General features: G+C 42.6%; 1 protein-coding gene across 5 annotated transcripts in view; it reads left to right on the top strand.

Annotated features, from left to right (window-relative positions):
• col14a1b (collagen, type XIV, alpha 1b) overlaps window positions 1–27,272 on the top strand; it is an 84,405-nt gene that overhangs the window by 49,174 nt on the left and 7,959 nt on the right. For all 5 annotated transcript variants that reach the window (XM_023975965.2, XM_023975964.2, XM_023975966.2 and 2 more), the window contains 20 exons: window positions 2,642–2,788; window positions 3,782–3,856; window positions 7,440–7,579; window positions 7,784–7,907; window positions 8,617–8,760; window positions 8,901–9,065; window positions 9,161–9,199; window positions 9,595–9,733; window positions 10,384–10,526; window positions 10,801–10,910; window positions 14,654–14,812; window positions 16,515–16,592; window positions 16,845–16,931; window positions 17,204–17,257; window positions 18,223–18,318; window positions 19,349–19,402; window positions 20,211–20,264; window positions 20,392–20,445; window positions 20,780–20,851; window positions 25,741–25,776. In XM_023975965.2, coding sequence (XP_023831733.1) covers window positions 2,642–2,788; window positions 3,782–3,856; window positions 7,440–7,579; window positions 7,784–7,907; window positions 8,617–8,760; window positions 8,901–9,065; window positions 9,161–9,199; window positions 9,595–9,733; window positions 10,384–10,526; window positions 10,801–10,910; window positions 14,654–14,812; window positions 16,515–16,592; window positions 16,845–16,931; window positions 17,204–17,257; window positions 18,223–18,318; window positions 19,349–19,402; window positions 20,211–20,264; window positions 20,392–20,445; window positions 20,780–20,851; window positions 25,741–25,776 — 1,970 coding nt within the window. The remainder of the gene's footprint in view (window positions 1–2,641; window positions 2,789–3,781; window positions 3,857–7,439; window positions 7,580–7,783; window positions 7,908–8,616; window positions 8,761–8,900; window positions 9,066–9,160; window positions 9,200–9,594; window positions 9,734–10,383; window positions 10,527–10,800; window positions 10,911–14,653; window positions 14,813–16,514; window positions 16,593–16,844; window positions 16,932–17,203; window positions 17,258–18,222; window positions 18,319–19,348; window positions 19,403–20,210; window positions 20,265–20,391; window positions 20,446–20,779; window positions 20,852–25,740; window positions 25,777–27,272) is intronic.

Genomic DNA, 27,272 nt, shown 5'->3' with positions numbered 1-27,272 from the left:
CGCACCAGACCGCATGAGCGAAAGACTAACTATGTAACTACGAGCGGAGTGGGTACTTCGTTCCGCACCGGAGCCGCCCCCGACGCCCTGCGTCATCCAACATAGATGCCCACCAGGACCCTCCCCTATTGAGTCAGGTTTTGCGGTCGGAGTCTGCACCTTTGGGGGGGGGGGCTGGGGCGTGATAGTGACTTGGGTGGTCATCTAGGTGTTTTTTGTATTTCTATGGTGGCCTGATATGGTTCCCAATCAGAGGCAGCTGTTTATCGTTGTCTCTGATTGGGGATCATATTTAGGTAGCCATTTCCCCATTGGTATTCGTGGGATCTTGTCTACATTGAGTTGCCTGAGTGCACACCAGTAGCTTCATGTTTCATTTATGCTTTATTGTTTTGTTTTGGTGAGTTTCAGTTTATTAAAAATATGTGGAACTCTATTCACGCTGCGCCTTGGTCTACTCATTACGACGAACGTGACACTCAGACTGTCTGCAATAGGCTGAGAGAGGCTGGACTGAGGGCTTGTAGGCCTGTTGTAAGGCAGGTCCTCACCAGACATCACCGGCAACAACGTCGCCTATGGGCACAAACCCACCTTCGCTGGACCAGACAGGACTGGKAAAAAGTGGTCTTCACTGATGAGTCGCGGTTTTGTCTCACCAGGGGTGATGGTCGGATTCGCGTTTATCGTCGAAAATATGAGCGTTACACCGAGGCCTGTACTCTGGAGCGGGATCAATTTGGAGCTGGAGGGTCCGTCATGGACCGTCGCCAGCAGCATACCACCCTGCATACCACTGCTGGCTTGCTTCTGAAGCTAAGCAGGGTTGGTCCTGGTCAGTCCCTGGATGGGAGACCAGGTGCTGCTGGAAGTGGTGTTGGAGGGCCAGTAGGAGGCACTCTTTCCTCTGGTCTAAACAAAGATCCCAATGCCCAGGGCAGTGGTTGGGGACCCTGCCCTGTGTAGGGTGCCGTCTTTCGGATGGGACGTTAAACGGGTGTCCTGACTCTCTGAGGTCATTAAAGATCCCATGGCACTTATCGTAAGAGTAGGGGTGTTAACCCCGGTGTCCTGGCTAAATTCCCAATCTGGCCCTCAACCATCACGGTCACCTAATAATCCCCAGTTTACAATTGGCTCATTCATCCCCCTCCTCTCCCCTGTAACTATTCCCCAGGTCGTTGCTGCAAATGAGAACGTGTTCTCAGTCAACTTACCTGGTAAAATAACGGTAAAATTAAAATAAATAAAAATGGTCTGGGGCGGTGTGTCACAGCATCATCGGACTGAGCTTGTTGTCATTGCAGGCAATCTTAACGATGTGCGTTACAAGGATGACATCCTCCTCCCTCATGTGGTACCCTTCCTGCAGGCTCATCCTGACATGACCATCCAGCATGACAATGCCACCAGACATACTGCTTGTTCCGTGGGTGATTTCCTGCAAGACAGGAATGTCAGTGTTCTGCCATGGCCAGCGAAGAGCCCGGATCTCAATCCCATTGAGCACGTCTGGGACCTGTTGGATCGGAGGGTGAGGGCTAGGGTCATTCCCCCCGGAAATGTCCTGGAACTTGCAGGTGCCTTGGTGGAAGAGTGGGGTAACATCTCACAGCAAAAACTGGCAAATCTGGTGCAGTCCATGAGGAGGAGATGCACTGCAGTACTTAATGCAGCTGGTGGCCACACCAGATACTGACTGTTACTTTTGATTTTGACCCCCCCCTTTGTTCAGGGACACATCATTCCATTTCTGTTAGTCACATGTCTGTGGAACTTGTTCAGTTTATGTCTCAGTTGTGGAATCTTGTTATGTTTATACAAATATAAAGTTAAGTTTGCTGAAAAAGAAACCAGTTGACAGTGAGAGGACGTTTCTTTTTTTGCTGAGTTTAGTATGCCAGTCCATATGATAAAACAAAATACGTCCTAAATTAATGAGAGAACCTGGCATTAATCTAATTCTAGACAATTCATGACATTCAATTTACAATTTATTCTAACATACAGTTAGCATATAGTGGGATTTATGCAACAGAGGGCATGGAATATTTCAGCAATGGAACATTTAAAATGTCAATGTCTTATCGATGCTGTGTTGATCCCAATATGAGTATCATCTGCCAAATAGGAAAATAATGCGAGCAATTCATCAAGTTTAACACTGAGKCCCAAACATCATTATTATCGTGTAGCGTTTRGCACATTGCAATTTCGCAGCATTACCGTTGGGAGCTCCTGAAATATTAGATCTATCAGCCGGTATTAAGCCCAAATTAGGATTTATGATGGCTAGATAAATATATAATTACCCAAAGAAAATACCACCTCGGTGTATGAGTGAAATTGGCTTAAGTTGAGGCCTTAAGGGGAAGGTTCCGAAATTAAAATTCTGGGGTGAGAAATGAACCCGCCACTTCCACAGGAGACCTCATAATGAGATTCTACTCATGGAAAGGCCACTGCTCGGGTTGCCAGATATTTGAATAACCCCGAACAGTTTGTGTAAGAGGCACAGGTCTTAATACATGGTTTGTGTGAAGAACTGCAATGCTGCTGGGTTTTTCATGCTCAACAGTTTCCTGTTTTGTACACTATATACACAGTGCATATTGTGAGGGTTATTCTGTCTTCATTTTAGATGGACATAAACAGGAGGCAAGGCTGGGAGGAGGAGCCACCCGGCACTGCTTCAATGACCTGACAGCTAACACGCAGTACAAAATCAGTGTGTACGCCCAACTTCAGGACACAGAGGGACCTGCAGTCACCACCACAGAGAGAACCTGTAGGTGTCCCCATCAACTGCTGCTTAGTATACACTCTACAACAGCCCTACAACCGACTTGCTACTATTCTCAGAAAGGATTCTTACAACATTGTGACAATGTTGTAACGACATAAGTTCCAACATCACCTGTCGGGCAACCGGCAGCTCGCAGGCCAAAGCCAGCCCCGAAGTGATTTATTTTGGCGCCCCAAKGTTTTTAGTTAAAACATAAACAAAAAAAGTATTCCCTCTAGACTGTAGCAACATCGCTACAACATTATCCACACCAAACATACAGTACATCAACATGCCTTACAGACAGTCACAACATATACAATATTTTCAAGACATTATTAGCCTCCTGGGAGGCACTTGAATGCCTCTCCCAGGAATGAATCATGATTCGGTCTGTGGGCAACCACAACAGTAATCAAGGCACTCTCTCTAACCCACCAGGCATTTGTTTGCATTGAGTTGCTTTACTCTAAGTTTAGACACTGATTTATAGCTTTGTTTTGATGCAGATTAGAGCTAAAGGCCTTTTTTAAATTACCCTGCGTTTCCCCAGGCGGCCTTGCAGGCTGCCATCAAAAGTAATTCCCAGTTTCATGTAGCTGAATAACTACGGCGGTAAAGTATATGCGGGTTCCAGCAGGGTTCCAGAGCTAGAAAAAAATMGTTKAATTCATTTCAATTTGACTGCCGCTGTTGGTAGTGATCAAGCTAGCAAATTACTGTATATAGGTCACTTAATCATCACCTCGGCATGCTGCTAAGCATAAGCTACCATCTCTGATTTATTCTCTGAATTCCTTCTGATTCTTCTATCATCTGACTGATTATATATGTTATGTTTGATGCTATTACCAATGTGGTATCTTCTGTCTGTAGCCATTTTATTTTACTGTAAATGAAAGCCTCACCAAGCATGTTGTTAGGTGAGGTGACATAGACAACTAATGAGGATGTTATAATGATTTGTGTGTGTCTTATGTCATTGCTTTCATGCAGTCCCTGTTCCCACCCCGGCACCCACCAGACCGCCCACTACCACCCCTCCTCCCACCATACCCTCAACCAAGGAAGGTAAGACAAAAGGCCTGTTGTAAACACATACCTGTTGGTCCGAGTGTGGTCCACTCCCTTCCTAGTACTGATGTCATCAGTGTTTTCCCTAGTAAACATTGATGCTTGGTTGGGCTGCTGGAGAGAAAAACTTTAGGTCTGTATTGCGTTTAGTAAGCTATAGTGCTTTTGGCTTGGCCTCAAAGCCCTTCATGTTCCTTTATGGGGTAAAGGGAACTAATACTGTCCATTGTGAACATCTACCTGGGTGATGTAGCGCAGCAATTTTGCACTCAAATGCTCACAAGTCTCCACCCATCGGCGTATAGATACTGTAGAGATATCCCCTATGGTAGATTATCTATGTATTTTTGTTCAACTCACTTAGAGTGGCATMAACCTTAACATACAGGGCCTTCAGAAAGTATTCACACCCCTTGACTTTTTTTCACATTTTGTTGTGTTACGAAGTGGGATTCAAATGGATCTACACAAAATACTCTGTAATGTCAAAGTGGAAGAAAATTTCTAACATTGAAAAAACAAACACTAATATACCTTGATCACATAAGTATTCAACCCCCTGAGTCAATACATGTAATAATCACCTTTGGCAGCGATTACAGCTGTGAGTCTTTCTGGGTGAGTCTCTAAGAGCTTTCCACACCTGATTGTGCAACATTTGCCCAATGTTGGCCATTGGCTGGCCGGAATGTCCTTGTCCCATCGTGCTCTAGCTACTCCTGTGGCGGGAAGGGCATATGCACACTGACACGGTCTCCAGGTGTACGGCGTTTCCTCCGACACATTGGTGCAGCTGGCTTCCGGGTAAAGCGAACAGTGTGTCAAGAAGCAGGGCTGTGTTTCAGAGGACGCATGGCTCTCGACCTTCGCCTCTCCCAAGTCCATACGYGAGTTGCAGCGATGGGATAAGACTGTAACTACCAATAGGGGAGAAAAAGGTGTTGAAAAAATAGGTTGTAGATCATTGCTAGACAATCATTTTCAGGTCTTGTCATAGATTTTAAAGGAGATTTAAGTCAAAACTGTAACTCGGCCACTCAGGAACYTTCACTGTCTTTTTGGTAAGAAGCTCCAGTGTAGATATGGCCTTTTGTTTTTGTTTTAGGTTAATGTCCAGCTGAAAGGTGAATTCATCTCCCAGTGTCTGGTGGAAAGCAGACTGAACCTCTCGGATTTTGCCTGTGCTTAGCGCCATTCCGTTACTTTTTTATCCTGAAAACTCCTTAATGATTACAAGCATACCCATAACGTGATGCAGCCACCACTATGCTTGAAAATATGGAGAGTGGTTCTCYGTAATGTGTTGTATTGGATTTGCCACAAACCTAACACTTTGTATTCAGGATAAAAAGTTGGCTTTGCCAGATTTGCAAAATCTGCTTTTCCCAATTTTTTGCATTATTACTTTAACGCCTTGTTGCAAACAGAATGCATGTTTTGGAATATGTTTATTCTGTACAGGCTTCCTTCTTTTCTCTCAATTAGGTTAGCATTGTGGAGTAACTATAATGTTGTTGATTCATCCTCAGTTTTCTCCTATCACAGCCATTAAACTCRGTAACTGTTTTAAAGTCAGCATTGGCTTCATGGTGAAATCTCTGAGCTATTTCCTTGCTCTCCAGCAGCTGAGTTAGGAAGGACGCCTGTATCTTTGACTGGGTGTATTGATACACTATCCGAAGTGTAATTCATAACTTCAACATGCTCAAATGGATATTTCATGTCTGCTTCTTTTTTTTTTACCCATCTACCAATAGATGCACTTCTTTGCGAGGCATTGGAAAACCTCCCTGGTCTTTGTGGTTGAATCTGTGTTTGAAATMCACTGCTCGACTGAGGGATCTTACAGATAATTGTATGTGTGGGGTACAGAGATGAGGTAGTCATTCAAAAATCATGTTAAACACTAATATTGCACACAGAGTGAGTCCATGGAACTTAWAAAGTGACTTGTTAAGCAGATGTTTACTCCTGAACTTATTTAGGCTTGCCGTAACAAAGAGGTTGAATACTTATTGACTCAAGACCTTTCAGCTGTGTAATTAATTTGTAAAAATGTCAACAACAAACAATTACACTTTGCCATTATGGGGTATTGTGTGGAGGCCAGTGACAAAACAATCTAAATTTAATCCATTTTAAATTCARGCTTTAAGACAAGAAAATGTGGAAAAACTCAAGGGGCGTGAATACTTTCTGAAGGCACTGTAATTTTGTTTGGTGAAAGGTTAAAGTAAACTAAAGAGCCCTCAGAACAGGCAGTTACCATGGAAATCACTCTGTCAGGTTGCTTGGTCAATTTTAAACCGGTCCCTGACTGACATTCAAACCTCAAATGATTCCTGACACAAATATGTGAATCTGATACAAGTGCATATAACACAGTGTCTATTGCACCGTCYTGACTACAGACATCTGAAATGATAGTAAAGCTGTTTAATGTGCTTTTAGAATAATCACAAATCTATTCAGACTTTCAAAAARGATCCCATATGAGCTTTTTAGTCTGAGATAATACCATAAACTGGAACTTGTGTGACCTTGTGTCTTGAGTTTCAAGTCAGAATATCTCAGAATATTTACAATTCTCCAACAAACACATGCAACATATTATTATTATACTTGTAGAAAATGTGTATAAGTTTAACTTTATTTGCTGTTTTAGAGAACGATAATCTTAGCAGTTTTCTTTTTTCCTACACAGCTTTCCCGGGATGAGTCTTGTAAAAGTTAACTGAAAACTCAGTCCCCTCTGTTGGAACTTCCAAGCCTGTAATTCTTATTGTTTTATTATTGTCATTGTATGCCTAGGAAACATCAACAAATGCTACTTTTAGTTCACTTTGCTTCCCACGTACTAGCAACTTGGATACTATTTTTTGGTTCCTTTGAAAATGACAGAGCAGAACAGTAAACAACAGGAAATGAGGTATTCTACTGGTCAATCTGTCCCTGGCTGGCGCTGATATGAGAGAGGGAAGTTGTTGAGATAATTGCCAATCATCGCAGCTTCTCTCTCGTAACCTGTGGAGAATGAGAAAGCTCTCTCCATTCTCCATTGTGATTCTTCCACTGCTGCCTTTTGAGGCTAGAGTGTGTGTGTGTGTGTGTGTGTGTGTGTGTGTGTTGTGTGGTGTGTGTTGTGTTGTGTGTGTGTGTGTTGTGTGTGTGTGTGTGTGTGTGGTGTGTGTGTGTGTGTGTGTGTGTGTGTGTGTGTGTGTGTGTGTATATTGTTCTCTTTCTTCGTCAGTTTGTATTATATATGCTGTCTATTGTAGGAACTCTTATTGTGGGCACTGAATTTAAATTGCTCTTGATAAGAGCATGTTCTAATTGCCTTGTAAATGTAAATGTCCTGTTCTGTCTCCCTCTGTCTCTTTTTCTGTTTGTATATTATTTTCTCTCACTCTTCCACTCTCTCCCCTCTTCTCCTCTCATTTTCTCACTCCTCATCCCTCTCCCCCTTTCCTCATATCTCCTCATCCATCTATCCCTCTTCCTCCTCCCTCCACCTACTTTTCTCTACTTCTATCACTCTCTCCTCTCTCGCTCCTTTCTCTCATTCCTTCTCTCATGCCAGTTTGCAAGGCAGCCAAGGCAGACCTGGCGTTCCTAGTGGATGGCTCCTGGAGCATCGGGGATGAAAGCTTCCTGAAAATCATCCGCTTCCTGTACAGCACCACAGGAGCCCTCGACACCATTGGACCAGATGGCACTCAGGTAAATATTGACACCTAGATCAACCAATGGYTGAGGTCCTGTAGCCGGCTAGCACTTACAGTACTGTAGTGATATACTCAAATAAATAGTAATTAATGGTCTTAAAATGTATGAAGGTACATTTATGTTTGACTATGTGTCACCTGTGCTTTTATGAACGATACCCCATTTTTCATTAAACTCATAGTATCTTTCTCCTGCCAGGTGGCCATTGTCCAGTTTAGTGACGATGCTAGAACCGAGTTCAAACTCAACTCCTACGACAACAAGGAGAGGCTACTAGAGGCCATTAACCGCATCTCCTACAAGGGAGGGAACACCAAGACAGGCAAGTGGACTTTATTAAAGCCAAACCTTTGTCAAACCTTATTCACTCCCTACCAATGTAGAGTTTTCATATAATTGCTCTGAAGCATACATTAAGTCCCCATTTCTTTTTCTTTGAATTTCTAAAGGGACTCCCATAACAGTTAATTAACAGGATAGCTGAATCCCATTGAGACAGCTGTAGCCGCCAGATGAACAGAAATACCCCTTATTGACTTTCCTTTTGTAACCTGCCAAAAAAGAATCAGTCATTGTAATCAGACAGGCCAGAGTTGGCTTCCGGAGAACAGTGAGACACTCACTAATCAGTGTTTCTAAGTACCAAACCCAGGAACCCCAAGGGGAGCGATAATGCATTCTCCAAGTCATCCAGCAATGTTTTCTTTTTTTCAAACGGGTGCAACAAAGAAGTCCGCTTGGTAATGATAATTGTTGCATTGTGTTCTCCTTTGATTCTGCTGTATTTGTGTGTGATGTGTATAGTTGCAGGTGGGGTGGGAATAATAACTACATTGTATATTTTTTGCTGAATCATTTGCAGTGATAGTGGTAACCCAAAACCATGATCCTCTACCAAGTAACCTGGCAGTAACTCCTGCTGTCAATCTCACTTTGAGTGTAACACCTCTCTTCATCTTCCCCTCCTCCCTCTCTCTCTCTCTCTCCCTCCATTCCCCCCTTCATCCCTCCTTCTAATTCTCTTACTCTAGGGCTAGCCATCCGGCATGTGAAAGACACCATCTTCACGGTGGGGGGAGGGATCCGGAGGGGCATCCCCAAAGTAGTGGTGGTGTTGACTGACGGGCGCTCTCAGGACGATGTCAACAAGGTCTCCAAAGAGATGCAGATGGAAGGTAATGCACATGATGCGAGAATTKAATTGAATAGAAGGTTGTACAAAAAAGTATCTGTTTATGTTAATCCACCAAAATGTTCTAGATTTGTATGCACATTACACACAATTGGCAATATTGTATGCTTGCCTTCTTCACAGGGTACATTGTCTTTGCCATTGGTTTTGCGGATGCGGACTACGGGGAGCTGGTGAGCATCGCCAGCAAGCCCAGCGAGAGACACGTTTTCTTTGTGGACGATTTAGACGCCTTCAAGAAAATTGAGGAAAAGCTGGTCACCTTTGTTTGTGAGGCTGCCACTGCCAGTGAGTCCTACATCCATGTTATTTGGAAACAGGGGAGGGYCATATTATTGTGTCTATTTTTATCCATGGAGTGACATAACTSTTTTGTCTTTCAGCTTGTCCTTCGGTGGCGATGAGTGGCAGTACCTTGCCAGGTTAGAGACTGGAGCATACTTACTTATAGAACCTCTTCATGCCTCCTAGCATATAGAGCACAGTCAAGACCTCTACTCTCTGACCCGTTGACTAGTTCCGACCCCAGTATAACTGTTATGCACAACATCATTGTAAACTGGACAGGTACAGTACAGTTGACACAGATCATTTCAAACACTGGACTCTGAAGTGTCAACCCGTACCATTAACACTGCGTAAAATGGCCTGTTTCGAAGTGTGTACCAGTAAGTCAGAACAGCTTCAATGATAAGAAGTAGAAGCCCAGTATTGAGAAGTCATGATAAAACAGATTRTTTTTACTTATCAGTAGACAACTGTGTATGGATATATCTGCTTTTACACCGACTCACGGTTGTTTATGTTGTGGCTGCAGGTTTCAGGATGATGGAGATGTTTGGCCTGGTGGAGGGTATGTATGGACATGTATCAGGAGTGTCCATGGAGCCTGGCACCTTCAACAGCTTCCCCTGCTTCCGCCTGCACAACAACTCCCTCCTCGCCCAGCCCACCAAGTATGGACACTAGCATCTTAACTAAAAGGCATTACAGCGCATTATCTTCCATCAATCATGTACAATTTTGTAGATGCTCTTGTCCAAAGTGACAAAATGTCAGGGACTACAATGATACAGGTTGCTTAACACAAGTACATGACACTTCATATATATTATAACTTTATGACAATGTATTTAAGTATTGGCAYCACTTACCCAATGATAACATAAACATCACCTTATAGCATACAACTAACCCTACTCCCCCGAATTTAATCCTCTTTTCCTGTCATGTGGCCTAGAAATGCAGTTATTACAATGAAGAGGTGGTGATAATGACAGACAGCTGGCCTTGCCTGGTGTATTTCCTCTCCTTTATCTCCAACAATCCCCACACCACATCACACAAYGCATAGTCATTTTGTGTTCCATTCTCAAATTATAATGCAGCAAATGTGGTCCAAATACAGTATGGAGAAACAATAGCTTCCTGCTCCTAACCTCTCTTTCGAATTGAAAGACGCTATTGAAAGAATTTAATTGGCAAGTTGAAACAGCATTTGAAAATGTGTTTAACAACAGTTGAACTCGGTGAAGGTGCTACAGTACAACKAAACCTGCAGTATGTTCAGACGAGAGCCTATTGTTCTGTGAACTTTCCACCCCAGGTTTATCCACCCTGAGGGCTTGCCTTCCGATTACACCATCACCATACTGTTCCGCCTACTGCCTGAAACCCCCAAAGAGCCCTTTGCATTGTGGGAGATCCTCAACAAGGACAARGAGCCCCTGGTGGGCGTCATCCTGGACAGTGAGTAGAATGCCGGGGGGCGGGGCTGGGACTTGGTTGCTGTCACAAGATAGACAAAGCCAGGGACATTTCCCCAGGTGTCTCTGCTCATTTATCAGTTGTGAGCAGCAGAAACATTTTGTCAATGTAGGCTACATTTTCAAAAGGTATCCCATTGCTCAGATTGCACAATGTCTACTAAACCATCCGTGCCTCCTCTATTTGAAACGAGAACATTCCTTACTAAATTCGAGTTGTACTGTATACTGTCAAACGGTTCTCTTTCCAACTCTAGACGGTGGCAAGACCCTCACCTTCTTCAACCACGACTACAAAGGACAGTTTCAGACTGTYACCTTCGAGGGACCTGAGATCAAGAAGCTCTTCTACGGCAGTTTCCACAAGGTCAGAGTTCAAAAGCACTCCTTGTTGTCTCACTTCCTCAGTGCAAACGCTGCTACAACATCACCCTAACACCTCAGAGAATGTCCTGCTTCCTGGCTATAAGCCAGCTTGTTGAGTGACGTTAAGTCACTCTTGTCTGGCTGTCAGTGGAGCTTACAATACCTTTGCCCACATCCATGGCCTGCTGCTAAAATGAATGAGGATGTGCTTTATCTCTTCACTGGCACAGTTATTTGATAGTGTATTCAGGTCACCCACTTGCCAATGTCATAATCATCCTCTGTCTACAGATAACTAACATTATCATCCTTGAGTGAGATGTAGCACCTGAAACAAACACCTACCTTTTTTGGAGCAGTTTGTAAATCACTTTTGTTTTGACTGTTCAAATTGTTTCAACTTTTTTGCCTCACAATAATAGTACTATATGTCATTATAGCAGGCGCTTTTATTCAATGCGACTTACAAGCCATGCGTGCATACATTTTACGTATGGGTGGCCCAAGTGGGACTAGAACCCACAACTCTTGGTGTTGCAAGTGCCGTGCTCTACCAACTGAGCCACACGGGACCAGTACACAGTGTGTGGCTGTAACAGTAATATATACTGTGGGTAATACGGTGCCATTATGATATTCACAAGGAATCCCCTTCATATTTCACCTGCTATCTGCTGAAATTCATTTTTTTTTTTAAATGCAAACCATGTGGAATGAAGCTGGCACCCCAATATTGCCAGAATAATATATTCGTATTTGAATCATAGCCTCTTCCAAACAAGCTTAACAACCTAAACTATGTAGGGAGGAGGAAGTTGATATGACTGAAAGTGACTATGGCCTGTATTCACTGTTGCCTTTTTTCTCAGCAAATTATCACCAGTGATTACTGCAATTCTTTGCCCTGCCAATCCATAAGTATTATCATGTGTCATCTTGTCAGCACTTTGGTGATAATGTGGTAACATTTTAGATGACCTCTCAAGAAGACCTGATTGATGACCAGATACTTTGCTGACTCAAGTTGCCTAATTCYAATGATTCATCAGGAATCTGTTTTTGTAGGAACAAAGGTGTAAATGCAAAGGAAATGCTACAGTTCCATCATTATCAGAGCTTTAGCYTAGTAATGCACCAATTTCAACAAAGCTGAAAGTGCTGTTTCATAAAGACACACATTTACATTTGATATTCAGGTAGAATAGATACACTACATGGCCAAAGGTAAGTGGACACCCCTTCAAATGAGTGGATTCGGCTATTTCATCCCCATCTGTTGCTGACAGGTGTATCAAATTGAGCACACAGCCATGCAATCTCCATAGACAAACATTGGCAATCAAATGGCCCGTACTGAAGAGCTCAGTGATTTTCAACGTGGTACCGTCGTAGGATGCCACCTTTCCAACAAGTCAGTTCTTCAAATTTCTGCCCTACTAGAGTTGCCCGGTCAACTGTAAGTGCTGTTATTGTGATGATCACCATGTGCAATGCCAAGCATCGGCTTGGAGTGGTGTAAAGCTCGCGGCCATTAGACTCTGGAGCAGTGGAAACGCGTTCTCTGGAGTGATGAATCACACTRCACTATCTGGGAGTCCGACGGACYAATCTGGGTTTGGCGGATGCCAGGAGAATGCTACCGGCCCGAATGCATAGTGCCAACTGGAGAGTTTGGTGGAGGAGGAATAATGATGGTCTGGGGCTGTTTTTCATGGTTCGGTCTAGGCCCCTTAGRTCCAGTGAAGGGAAATGTTAACGSTACAGCATACAATGACATTCTAGACAATTCTGTGCTTACAACTTTGTGGCAACAGTTTGAGGAAGGCCCTTTCCTTTTTCAGCATGACAATCCCCTTATGCACAAAGCGAGGTCCATACAGAAATGGTTTTTCGAGATTGGTGTGTAAGAACTTGACTCCACAGCAATATTCCCTCTAAACTGCGCMCAGGCGTGCAGTARCCCCCGAGACTGCCGCAGACGGCCYTGCAGAYCYCAGAGGAYATATCAMCCCACGGAGAGAAGCACAAAATGTAACTTCACTCAACTTTCTAGACTTTTCCCTGTTAGTTAACACTATCAACGTTTCCCTTTACTGTGGCAATTGTGATCGAATCAATGCAATATTAGCCACTTGCAATGCAACACACCGAAAACAAAACAAACTATACAAGAGATGTTGTTGTAGGCATCGGACTAGGATTCTATTGTGCATGACCCAGACCATACTCTACACAGACCAGTGCGGCATAGCCAATCAGACCTGCGGTAGACCATTGCCATATATGGATCCGTGAGTAGATGCGCTTGTTTTGAGATCAAAGCGAGAGCTGCATGTAGCCGCATGTGCACATTTTGTTCATATCCTTTACTAGTTAGTGAGTTAATAGCCCAGTTTCAGATCCTTTGTAGTCAGCAATAGGGGAGGGATTGCTTTCTACAAGAGCACAAAAGGTGTACATTTCTAGACATTTTGAAAAGCTAGGTAAAGAGCTTTTTTTTGTCTTAAAGGGGCAGTGTTGTATTTTGAGACAGGCTTGAATAAGCTAAGTAGGCAGAGGGTAGCATAATTTGTCTGATTCTCTGTAATAATGGTATGGGAATAATAATGGATTTTATTTTGTAAAGTGGTTTCTTGCATCAAACAACACAACAAAATGTTCAGTCACCTCCTTGTCTGAAGGACAGGTGGATAAACAGGTTAATGTCAAGCTCTGCATGTTTTCTTTATTCAGTCTCATGGAATGTAGGCCTACATTGAGTCCCACACATTGGCTGCTACGGTAGGCTGAATGATTAAACAGTTATTTCCATGTTAAAATGTTATGGGAGGCATTTTCTCCATTGTTTTTGATAGTAGGCCACTCTGGTAGGCCTATATTATGATCAAATAGCCACAGTAGCCTACTTGGCCACTGTTACAACTGTAACTTAAAGAGGGTACACAGTAGGGTAGGGTACACAGGAGGGTACACAGTGTTCACAGTAAATGCACGCTGGAAGTTGCACAGAATTTTCACAACGTTCAAGTTTGTGCTCAGCCGACCTGAAATTTGCTCAGTGCGGAATTTCTTTTAGGGAATATTGCTGCGCAGAGCCCTGACCTCAACCCCATCGAACACCTTTGGGATGAATTGGAATGTCGACTGCGAGCCAGGCCTAATCGSCAAATGTGATTTTGCTAATGTCTTGAAATTCCCRKWTATACAGTATTTCCCCATGAGACATCCCATTTCCACGAAGCATACAGTAGAAGCTTGATGTGTCAAGGGTATAAAAAAAAAAGCTAATATTTTATTTGTCACAAAAACGTCTTAAATCACCCGACTTCAAAACCGACTCTTTCGTTTCGGGTGACTGGTGCAATTCTCAGAGKAGACCTTATTTTACAGCCTGTGTCTCTTTGAACCGCTGTCTGCGTTCTGGACTATTGGGAAAAAAGTATGTTCGCCCGCAACTCTGTAATGCTCCCCAGTGATTTATTGAGACTCACACATAAGACGTTTCAATCCCACTGTGTCTGTGTTCCAAACAGACCTGGGTTCAAATACTATTTTAAATAATTTAGGATCATTTAGCTGTGTTTAGGATTGACCTTGCCTGGCGCAATGGAACCAATAGAATAGCCACAAAAGTGTAAACCCTGCCAAACTGGCACTCCAGGCAGGCTTTGGCAAACGCTCAACGTATTTGAAAGATTTCAAATAGGATTTTAACCCAGATCTGGTTCTTAAACTTCCCTGTAGCTGCACCTGGCTATTAGCAAGACCAACGCCAAGGCTGTCATCGACTGTAAGCTGGTGGGGGAGAAGGCCATCAACGCGGCGGGCAACATCACCACAGATGGCCTGGAGGTGCTGGGACGAATGGTGCGCTCCCGGGGGAAGAAGGACAACTCTGCACCGGTAAGCCCTATAGTCAGACACAGCTGTTTTGACATAGAATTACTAGAATATACTGTAGTTCTAAGGACATCCCCATTCAATATCCATGTCAACATTCCGTAATTGGATTTCTATGCATTTTTAACCTCTTGATTCACCTTATTTTACATGTATAGTCGGGCTGAATTCTAACGTGTCTTACAGTACAGTAAGATGTTTAGTGTCATACAGTAATCAAAACACTGGTGGATAAACTATCTACGGCCTAGGTTATGAATTCCTATAACAGCATTAAGACAGAGGGTTTGAGTGATGTATAATCACATCAGCACTTCAAGGTCCATTTGCCACTAAATATAAACAAGTCATAGAAACAACAGAGACACACTACCAACTGAACTTTCATATCCAATCGCCCAGTTCCATAAATAGCCCAGATATCCTCATACAGGAAAAGCAGTGAGATGTACTCTCTGATAGGCTTGATCATTTTCTTCCTTTGACAAAAACTCTTTTTTTTCAAATGGACCCCTTTCTGCAGAGGAGGAGAAAACAGAGCAATCTGTTTGGAGAGACCAATTATTGATTCTTCCTCCTCAATAAGAGTTGTGCAATGGATCCGTTAGCTATGTGTAATACTTGAAGAGTTATCATACTTTCGCTCAGGTCTTATTTAGGAGATCTGCAGCTTGCTGCTGGTTCTATCAAGAGACTAGTAGTAAAGTAGCACAACCTGTATATAATCTAAARGCAACATGCAACAATTTCTAAGATTTTACTGAGTTACAGTTCATATAAGGAAATCAGTCCATTTAAATAAATTCATCAGGCCCTAGTCTATGGATTTCACATGACTGGGAATACAGATATGCATCTGTTGTTCACAGATACCTTAAAAAAAGGTAGGGGTGTGGATCAGAAAACCAGTCAGTATCTGGTGTGACCACCATTTGCCTCATGCAGTGCTATACATGTCTTTGCATAGAGTTGGTCAGGCTGTTGATTGTGGCCTGTGGAATGTTGTCCCACTCATCTTCAATGGCTGTGCGAAGTTGCTGGAGATTGCCGGGAACTGGAAAGCGCTGTCATACACATATATCCAGAGCATCCCAAACYTGCTCAATGGGTGACATGTCTGGTAAGTATGCAGGCCATGGAAGAACTGGGACAATTTAAGCTTCCAGGAATTGTGTACAGATCCTTGTGACATGGGGCCATGTATTATCATGATGAAACATGAGGTGATGGCGGCAGATGAATGGCACGACAATGGGCCTCAGGATCTCGRCACAGTATCTCTGTGCATTCAAATTGCCATTGATAAAATGGAATTGTGTTCTCAAAAATGATGTTGGAGGTGGCTTATGGTAGAGAAATTAACATTAAATTATCTGGCAACAGCTCTGGTGGACATTCCTGCAGTCAGCATGCCAATTGCACGCTCCCTCAACACATAAGACATCTGTGGCATTGTGTTGTGTGACAAGTGGCCTTTTATTGTCACCAGCACAAGGTGCACCTGTGTAATGATCATGATCATTTAATCAGCTTCTTGATATGCCACACCTGTCAGGCGGATGGATTTTCTTGGCACAYGAGAAATGCTCACTAACAGGGATGTAAACAAATTTGTGCACAAAGCTTTACAACACTTTACGTTGTGTTTATATTTTTGTTCACTATAAAAAAAGATGTCTGTGTTTGTTGTTCTTTTTGTCCTCAGTTTCAACTGCAGTCGTTTGACATCGTCTGCAGCACGTCCTGGGCCAGCCGAGACAAGTGCTGTGAGCTTCCTGGTCTGGTGAGTTCAAGCCTCACTACTGATCTCATCTACTGACTGACATGGAATGACCCTAACCTTTGTTGTAATGTGTAGTTGCATGTTGTAGGATCATGTCATTTTGTGTCTTGTGGTCGTTATCCTCTTTTTTCCATCATTATGCTTTGGACATTATCGTAATCATTAGCTCATTGTCCTCTTGTGTTCCATGTATTGTCATTTGGTCGCACAGTAGCATAGTCATGTTATTGTGGTGTTTCTCTCATCTCTCAGAGGAAGGAGGAGGACTGTCCCGCCATGCCCCGTGCCTGCACCTGCACACAGGACAGCAAAGGCCCCCCCGGCCCCACTGGACCCCCTGTGAGGACCCTCCGTCTCTCCTTCATCGCCATCATTTGTTACTTAAAGCTGTTGTTGAGCTAGGAACTCATTCATTGCATTCAGTGTCTGATGAACAGAACACGGTGTGACATTTGGGGATGGAGAGGGATATATACATAGCTATAGTACATACACCCGGCGTGTGATAGTGTGCTTAGGATGTGTTGAAAGAGTGGGTCTTTAATGTCTGTGATACGTACAGTATGTTGATGGTGTGTGACAGAGGGTATGTGTTTGTGTGTTATCAACAGGGAGGTCCTGGGATCAGAGGAGGGAGAGGGGACCGTGGAGAACCAGGAGCTGTGGTACAGTACACACACACACACACACACACACACTCATGTAAATAAAAACACAATGAAAGTCAATGCAGCTTGTAAAACTAAAACCACGATATGTTAGAATTCCACAAGCACTGAGTGGGTGGACAGACACATACCCACATTGATGGATACCAGACACATACCAACATTGATGGATACCTCTCTTCCATAAAAGATCCCTTATACGATGCTTGGCTGAAAACCCACTCTCTGAAAATGCCCCCTGCAAWGTTCTAATCTTTTATTCATATCTCATTCTCTCACATGCTATTCGACTCGGGATTGCATGGGTCTTGAAAGTCCCAGAAAATTGCACTGGTGGTTGAATGGTGTGTTATTACAGCATGGGAAGGTCTTTGTAATGCAGGCGTCCTCGCAGTGCGCCCATGCTGTCTTCCTACTCTCATGAATTTTATATTCATCGGAGACGCAGCGTGCCCCCATGAAAGTCAATGGCCTGCGACTGGTTGGCTCACGACAAGACTGACAGAGAGTGGCCTCACGGCTCTCTGATTTGCAGTTAAATCACAGAGTTAGCCTAAAGCCCCCTCAGCCYCCAAGAGCTGGGTCAGATAATGTATAAAGGATGAAGACAGTTGTATGGAATAAAAGATTTATGAACATATTGCTCGCCCTCCATGAAACCTCGCACAGCACACTATTGATATTCATGTCGTCAACTTTTGAAAGCCTTAGATTGCAGTTCCGGTGTTATAGTCTTATATGTCATTAAAACATGTTTATAGTACTATATTACTAGCTAGCAGTTCAACATTCACAAATTGGTATATTGTTGTTGTTTAAAATTGTACTTTCATACTACATAGAGGTAATGGCTGTAGGAAATACGGGATTTATCTAGATCTGTAGTAAAATAGATCACTTTATCTCTTTGTTAACTATATTCAAATCTATTTTATCAATGTGTTCTTCTGTCTCTATGACAGGGGCCGATAGGTCCAGTTGGGGACGCTGGTACTCCTGGGCTGCAGGGGCCTCCTGGCCCCCAGGGCCCCAGCGGCCGCACCATCATGGGCCCCCCGGTAAGACACACACACAKATGCGCATACACACGCTCACACACACCATCTAATACTGCACATATTAGAGGAGTCTAGTTTCCCGACATACATAACACAGCAACAGTACCAGATTCACCTAGGCCTGCTATAAAGTCCACCTTGTAAAAGCTGTTGTAATACTCAGAGGTCGATTCTTTCTCTCTCAAGGACTGATGTTGAACATAAGCCATAAAGGAGGAAGGATGTATCGTAATCTAATAGACTTAACTTTACTAAGGCAATGTTTAAGCCAACCTATGTGTTGAGAAAAACTCGTCAAGGAATCAGGAGAACTCCTTTATCAGCAATAAGAAGTTTATTCAAGTAATTGCAAGGAAGATCACCCTCTCAGGATGKACCCGGAGAGGATCTTGATTATTTACAAGTCACTCAGTCTTTATATACTCCACCTACACAAAGAGCTGCTTAACCCCGAACAAGAGGGAAGTTTACAAAAGAGCTAAGGGTCATTAGCTCTACTCCCTTTAAACGTTCAAACAAACAAAAGCAGGTTCTAACCGGTTCTCACAGCCGATGTGTCTAAGATAGGGGAWTGATCAGATCTTTAGAGCCTAAACAGACAGGCAAATAATTCAACCTGGATGGCTTGTACAGATAATGAACGAYTAACAAATCACTCCTTTGTAGGGTGTACGAAGAGGTTACTGGTCAGCTGTGGAGGATTACCAGTGACTGTAACAAAACCATTTTTCACCCACAAAAGCATTAGAATGTAATAAATAACTTTTGCTCCAACACATGGTACATTTTTCTCTCTGGTATAACATACGCAGTTTCTATATCGATGACATGATCTGTTTGTTGTTAATTCAGGATTATGGTGACAGTTAGTAAGGGTTATTAAGGGTTATTAAGGTACAGCTACTGTAAGAGCTTGTGAAACAAATGGCATTTGTAATTAGAACGCAGTGACGACCCCAACTTATGAAATAGCCTCCAAATAAGCTTGCTATTTGCTGTTGATATCTATTGTTGTTTTTTCACACTTCAGGGTGGTCCAGGAGAGAGAGGTGAGAAGGGTGCAGCTGGCGCTCCAGGAATACAGGTAAAGACCACCATTCACTTCCTGCCCTTTCAGACACACTTTCCCTCATCACAAAATGGCACTCAGTCTTCAAATGACATTCAAATGACACCATTGCACCAAAGGGAGATCTTTGAATGTCATATTTAATTTCTATCTCTGTAWGGTAGCTGTTAATAGGAACAAGTCATTCTGAGTTCTGGTGAGAGAGTTTTGTGTGAAGGGCTACTGCTCCCCTTTGGTTTATGTTATGTCGGATTTGCATAGGTAGCAAAAGGAGAAGGTAGAAGTTGGTCTTAACCACTGATAACGGGTCAGCTGTCTTCCCATCCCATTGATGGTAAATCTGAGCATTAGCGGATWGGGCAATCTGATCCTAGATCTGTGGTTATGGGCAGCGCCTGCCTGGACCGTAACAAGACARTTTTACAGAACAACAATAGCTATTTCCCCTCTGTTGTAATGATTCATGTCTAAGATGCCATGAACTTTCATTATAATCAATCTCTGAGCTCAGCCAATTAAGTTGGATCCTGTAAATAACTGTAGAGGTTGGGAGATGTGTGTTTTTGTTTGTAATAGGCTTTGAGCCATGCCATTGGCATTCAGTACCCGTTGTGTCTGAGTGAGGGAATTTGGCTTTGACGGCTGTGAAGGTCATGCAAGAGACTGTGTATTACAAACAGCTCAGGCCTCACAACATTAATTATCTGTAATGAGTTAGGATAATGGTCCAACCAACTGAGCCCGTCAATACAAATGTATTCATGCTGACACCCTTAACAGGCCTTTCTGTTTTCACATGCTCTCTCTCTCTCTACGGTTGCAGGGCATTCCTGGATCTCCTGGGTCACCAGGTCGAGAAGGACAAACAGGAACAAGGGTAAGGTGTTGTTTGTCAGTTTAATCCAAAGGAATAGATTTATGTGTATATAAAGTCATGGTATAGGACCTGGCGTAACAGCACAGTCTCATAGGTATGTATTTGTACATGTAACCCCTTTCCACAGGGACTGCCTGGTAAAGATGGACCCCAGGGGCGAACAGGACCTACAGGGACTATGGTAAATCAGATTGTGTGTGGATGGAGTATCAGGGACTGATGAATGAACTTGATTGAATTGAATTATAAAATACATTCATTCTGTAACTTTGAATTGTAAAATGTGATCTGCAACTTACAATACTTTCTGGTCAACAGTACTGTCCCTGTAGGTTACTTGTMTGTGCTTCTTGGCGAATGTAACAGTTTATTGTTTTGTTTCTTMGACAAATGTTTTTGTAGTACCTCAAGTTACCACTTGGAAAACMAAAGTTACAAATTGGAACTTTGAGTGATTGCTTAATCAGTGAGGTGGCAATTTGTTTGTTTGTGTTTTTCTCCTCCTTCACCCACAGGGCACTCCAGGAGCTCCRGGCTCACCAGGGTCAAGTGGACCTCCAGGGTCACTGGGAGACCAAGGACCTCCTGTGAGTCATCTCTCTATGTCCATGCATGTTACTACTTAAGGAGCTGAACCTCTAGCTAAGGAAATACCCAGCGAGCAGAAATGATGAAATTACATCATTACAACCAGATACGTCAGCATGATGTCATTTCAAACGGTTTTGCCCGTTGTGTGTAGTATTCGGGGGTTAGGTTTTGGGAGACAGCAAAGTCATATATGAATATATTGTACATAGTCCTACAGTACAGTATATATATCATAATTAGGACTTAGAGTTGTTCCTGACTGCCTGACTTGACCAATAAAAGTTACAAACTATAACAAGCGCCAGGCATTATTCTAGGGCAGGTCACATGGTCAGGAATATGTCGTATTTCTATGTATGTATAAAGACCTGGGAGAGAGGATAACAGTTCAAAGGGGATATTCGGAGGCAGATAAATAATTTAAGGAACTATATATACATCTCGTTCTACATCAAGAAAATCTAACATTGTAAGGGGAAGCTATGTCAAAGATGCACTGTATTTTATGTTCGCCAGGCTTGAAAAAGGACTTTGCTAAACTAATAGACACTCAAAGTCCACCAACTTCATTCTAAAGCTGTCTGTGTGTGATGCTGAAATGCAAACAGGATTATGTCTGCCTGCTTGCTTTTTGGGATCGACACGCCTGTTGTCTATCTGGTGGACAGAGGTGTGATAGACAGAGATGCCGGAAGCCAAGGAGTCTTCAGGAGATTGTTTTAAATGTAGGGGATACAAATAGTGGATGTCTTGACGTGATCTCCAAAAGAGTTCCAGACTAGTAATGCACATGTTGACTCATAACCCGCAGTCCCCGCGATTACATCAACGGGGCGGACATGTTTAGGGTCATTAAATATTGTGTGGCTGAAGGGCAGGTTGAACAAAGAGAAACAATACCTTAAAAAATCCATAAATGTAGAATTCTTGTGCAATTTATACAGGCTACATTGAGTTTTTTTCTTTCATTCATTTAGACTATCTGGTATTAGTGCACAAGCCTAAGCTTTAGGGTTTAACTGTACATGTGTCAAATAGTCGGCACAAAAAAAAAACATATTTTGCACAGAAAATCTTTCCCGATTTTTATTTTGCGTTATTGTATTTTCTCCCCGGTCTTTGCTCCYTGAAAGATGACAGAGCGAACTTTACCGATGTCAACTAGATTGAAGCATTCATTCTATCAATCTGATACATTATTCGGTTGAGCATGGGTTTATTTAGTCTTCTAGGGAAACATATAAAGACAAAAGAGAAGCTACATGTATCTAATTATAGACAAGTTGATTAACAAATAGGCTACTAAKATGTTGGCAATTTTAAGCAGAATCATACAGTTGAAGTCAGAAGTTTACATACACTTAGGTTGGAGTCATTAAAACTCATTTGTCAACCACTCCACAAATGTCTTGTTAACGAACTATAGTTTTGGCAAGTCGGTTAGGACATCTACTTTGTGCATGACACAAGTCATTTTTCCAACAATTGTTTACAGACAGTATTTTCACTCTACAATTTCCAGTGGGTCAGAAGTTTACATACACTAAGTTGACTGTGCCTTTAAACAGCTTGGTAAATTCCACAAAATTATGTCATGGCTTTAAAAGCTTCTGATGGCTAATTGACATCATTTGAGTCAATTGGGGTGTACCTGTGGATGTATTTAAAGGCATACCTTCAAACTCAGTGCCTCTTTGCTTGAACATCATGGGAAAATCAAATCAGCCAAGACCTCAGAAAAAAATTGTAGACCTCCACAAGTCTGGTTCATCCTTGGAGCAATTTCCAAACGCCTGAAGGTACCAGTTCTCTGTACAAACAATAGTACGCAAGTATAAAAACACCATGGACCACGCAGCCGTCATACCGCTCAGGAAGGAGACGCGTTCTATCTCCTAGAGAATGAATGTACTTTGGTGCGAAAAGTGCAAATCAATCCCAGAACAACAGCAAAGGAACTTGTGAAGATGCTGGAGGAAACAGGTACAAAATTATCTATATCCACAGTAAAACAGTCCTATATCGACATAACCTGAAAGGCGCCTCAGCAAGGAAGAAGCGCACTGCTCCAAAATCGCATAATAAAAAGCCAGACTACAGTTTGCACTGCACATGGGGACAAAGATCGTAACTTTTGGAGAAATTCTCTCTGTATGATGAAACAAAAATAGAACTGTTTGGCCATAATAACCATCGTTATGTTTGGAGGAAAAAGGGGGAGGCTTGCAAGCCGAAGAACACCATCCCAACCGTGAAGACGGGGTGGCAGCATCATGTTGTGTGGGTGCTTTGCTGCAGGAGGGACTGGTGCATTCACAAAATAAGATGGCATCATGAAGCAGGAAATGATGTGGATATATTGAAAGCAACATCTCAAGACATCAGTCAGGAATTAAAGCTTTGTCGCAAATGGTCTTCCAAATGGACAATGACCCCAAGCATAACTTCCAAAATTGTGGCAAAATGGCTTAAGGACAACAAAGTTAAGGTTTGGAGTGGCTATCAAAGCCATGACCTCAATCCATCGAAAAATTTGTGGGCAGAACTGAAAAAGCGTGTGCGAGAAAGGAGGCTACAAACCTAATCAATTCCACCAGCTCTGTCAGGAGGAATGGGCCAAAATTCACCCAACGTATTGCGGGAAGCTTGTGGAAGGCTACCGAAACGTTTGACCAAGTTAAACAATTTCAAGGCCAATGCTACCAAATACTAATTGAGAGTATGTAAACTTCTGACCCACTGGAATGTGATGAAAGAAATAAAAGCTGAAATAATAATTCTCTCTACTATTATTTGAAATTTCACATTCTTAAAATAAAGTGGTGATCCTAACTGACCTAAGACAGGGAATTTTTCCTATGATTAAAATGTCATGAATTGAGTTTAAATGTATTTGGCTAAGGTGTAGTATGTAAACTTCCGACTTCAACTGTATCTAAATCAGGCAACAACAACAACAAAAAATGCACCCACTGTAAAAAAAAAAAATCATTATGTCATCATTGACTGTAGCGCAGATTCTATATTTGGTTAGGGTTGAGTGGGTCACATATTTTTTATTTTGAACCTTTATTTAACTAGGCAAGTCAGTTAAGAACAAATTCTTATTTACAATAACGGCCTAGGAACAGTGGGTTAACTGCCTTTTTCAGGTGCAGAACGACAGATTTTTARCGTGTCAGCTCGGGCCCAACGCTCTAACTACTAGGCTACCTGCCGCCCCAATGGGTGGTTGCGGATGGGWTATTAGCAATTGCGGGCGGGTGTGGGTGAACAAACAGCTMACCCGCACCACTATTCCAGACACATGTAGAATCTATGCTTGTACAATCTATGCATCCTGTATATTCTGCCGGCTCGTGGTGGCCCAACGGTTTATGTTGGTGTTTCCTTTATTTCGGCTGTTAACTGTATGTTGTCGTTGTCTATTTCATTGTTGCCAGAAAAACTGACTTTTGTGTCACTGAATGGCCTGTCTTTTCTTTAGAAAATCGGAGGTTAACGGCGGTTAACGGCGGTTTAAGTAAACCTTTAACAAATTGCCTTACAATGTCATGACAATATGCAATATGCATTTTAAGCTACATTGGTGGCTTGCAAGGCACTAACGTATTTATATTTTTTATTTGTATTTTTTTCACCTTTATTTAACCAGGAAAAAACCCATTGTGACACGTTGTCTATTTTGCAAGGGGAGACCTGYCCAAGAAAGCAGCAGCAGTCAATACAACATTTTAACATACCAATACAAACAGCACAACAACACGTCATTAGGTGCTCATCCGGCCTGGAGGAAACATTTACACTCCTCAACAGAGTTTTGGGCCAGAGTTTTAAACCCACTAAGGGGCACTAGTATATCTAGGTGAAGCATATTTTGCAGACTTCCATGCCTCAGGTGCACAATCGGAATGGCAGTCTTGCTTAACTCGGCAATGGCCCTGMGGACTTTTAGTAGCAACCATCTAGTAGACCGCGTCTGGGAACTGCTGGTGGTGATGGTGAAGTAGAGCAGGCTACCCAGAAGGGCTTTGTAGATGAACAAATACAAATGTAGCTGTCTGCGTATGTAAAGCGAGGTCTAGCCCTCCATTTGATATAAGGTGCACTGGTGGGTGAGTGACTTGGCATTTGTAACATAACGCAAAGATGCATGATAAACAGAGTCCAGTCTCTTTAACACAGAACAGGCTGCATGCATATACAATATGTCACCATAATCAATTACAGAAAGAAAAGTGGCTTGAACAAGCTTCTTTCTGGCCTCAAATGGGAAGCAAGCCTTGTTACAAGAATAAGAACCCAATTTGAGTTTAAACTTCCTCACAATTATTATCTACGTGAACTTTGTAGGACAGCTTATCGTCCAACCAAAGATCAAGGTATTTGTAGGATGACACCTTTTTAATTGGTGTGCCCCAGATGTCAAAATGCTAACATTCTCTGGCTGAGAGCCATACAAGGTTAGCAGTAATTACATACTCTTGCCTACTATGTAATTACGATGTAATTACTGGTACTGCATCGTTATTATTTGTCATTATATGACCTTTGCAGATAAATGGTTATGACAGGGTTCAAATAATGACGSTAGCTTGCTTAAGGTAGCTTCTAGCTTACTGAAGGTGGCGTCTGTTCATTGTGCAGTGCTTTTTCCTAAGAAGAGTTTTTCATACCTGTCATCCAGATTGTCTTTCAGTCTTTCTTGTAATTCTGTTAACCTTTCCAAATTGGTTTTACTTCTCTGGGGAAAATGTCTACTTCTTGATGCAAGTTCTTGAAAGGAAAAAGATGGCAAYGAAAATGGACAACTCAAAAAATGTGTACAGTAAATGTACTTCATTGTTTTCTGTCCATTGTCATTCTTCCTCTTGTTCTGTTGCAGGGTTCCGCTGGAAACAAAGGAGAGAAGGGAGAAAGAGTAAGTCATAGAGATAACAAGCATATTGGTAATTTATGTAATACTTCATATACATTGCTTTGGCAACAGTGGCAACCACCCATTCATGCCAGTAAAGCATTTATTAAATTCAATTGAATTGAGATATATTATGATACTTATCTTGTTCTGTATAATATACAGTATACTATATATACACATGTATGTGGACACCCATTCAAATTAGTGGATTCAGCTATTTCAGCCACACTCGTTGTTGATAGGTGTATAAAATCGAGCACACAGCCATGCAATCTCCTTAGACAAACATTGTCAGTKGAATGGCCTCACTGAAGAGCTCAGTGACTTTCAATGTGGCACCTTTCCAACAAGTCAGTTCGGCAAATTTCTGCCCTGCTAAAGSTGCCCCAGTCAACTGTGAAGTGCAAACGTCTAGCAGCAACAACAGCTCAGCCACGAAGTGGTTGGCCACACAGGCTCACAGAATGGGACCGCCGAGMACTGAAGCGCATAGTGCTTAAAAATCGTCTGTCCTTGGTTGCAACACTCACTACTGAGTTCCAAACTGCCTCTGGAAGCAACATCAGCACAATAAATGTTCGTTGGGAGCTTCATGAAATGGGTTTCCATGGCAGAGCAGCCACACACAAGCCTAAGGTCACCATGTGCAATGCCAAGCGTCAACTGGAGTGGTGTAAAGCTCATTGGACTCTGGAGCAGTGGAGCAGTGGAAATGCGTTCTCTAGAGTGATGAATCACACTTCACCATCTGGCAGTCCAACAGGCAAATCTGGTACCTGCCCGAATGCATAGTGCCAACTGTAAAGTTTGGTGGAGGAATAATGGTCTGGGACTGTTTTTCATGGTTCAGGCTAGGCCCCTTAGTTACAGTGAAGGGAAACTTCAGCATACATTAACATTCTAGACAACATTCTGTGCTTCCAACTTTGTGGCAACAGTTCCTGTTTCAGCATGACAATGCCCTTGTGCACAAAGCGAGGTCCATATAGAAATMGTTTGTCGAGATCGGTGTGGAAGAACWTGACTGGCTTGCACAGAGCCCTGACCTCAACCCCYTCGAACACCTTTGGGATGAAACTCTGAATGCTTGGCTATMAACTGACATTTACTCCTGAGGTGCTGACCTGTTGCACCCTCTACAACCACTGTGATTATTGTTATTATTTGACCCTGCTGGTCATATATGAACGTTTGAACATCTTGGCCATGTACTGTTTTAATCTCAACCCGGCARAGCCAGAAGAGGACTGGCCACCCCTCAGAGCCAAGTTCCTCTCTAGGTTTCTTCCTAGGTTCCTGCCTTTCTAGGGAGTTTTTCCTGGCCACCGTGCTTCTACATATGCATTGCTTGCTGTTTGGGTTTTAGGCTGGGTTTCTGTATAGCACTTTGTGACGTCGTCTGATGTAAAAAGGGCTTTATAAATACATTTGATTGAAATYGAATGCCGACTGCGAGCCAGGCCAAAACGCACAACATCAGTGCCCAACCTCACTAA

This window comes from Salvelinus sp. IW2-2015, linkage group LG31 (assembly GCF_002910315.2).
Source record: "Salvelinus sp. IW2-2015 linkage group LG31, ASM291031v2, whole genome shotgun sequence".
NCBI lineage: Eukaryota > Metazoa > Chordata > Actinopteri > Salmoniformes > Salmonidae > Salvelinus > Salvelinus sp. IW2-2015.
This window is presented reverse-complemented; position numbering and strand designations above follow the sequence as displayed.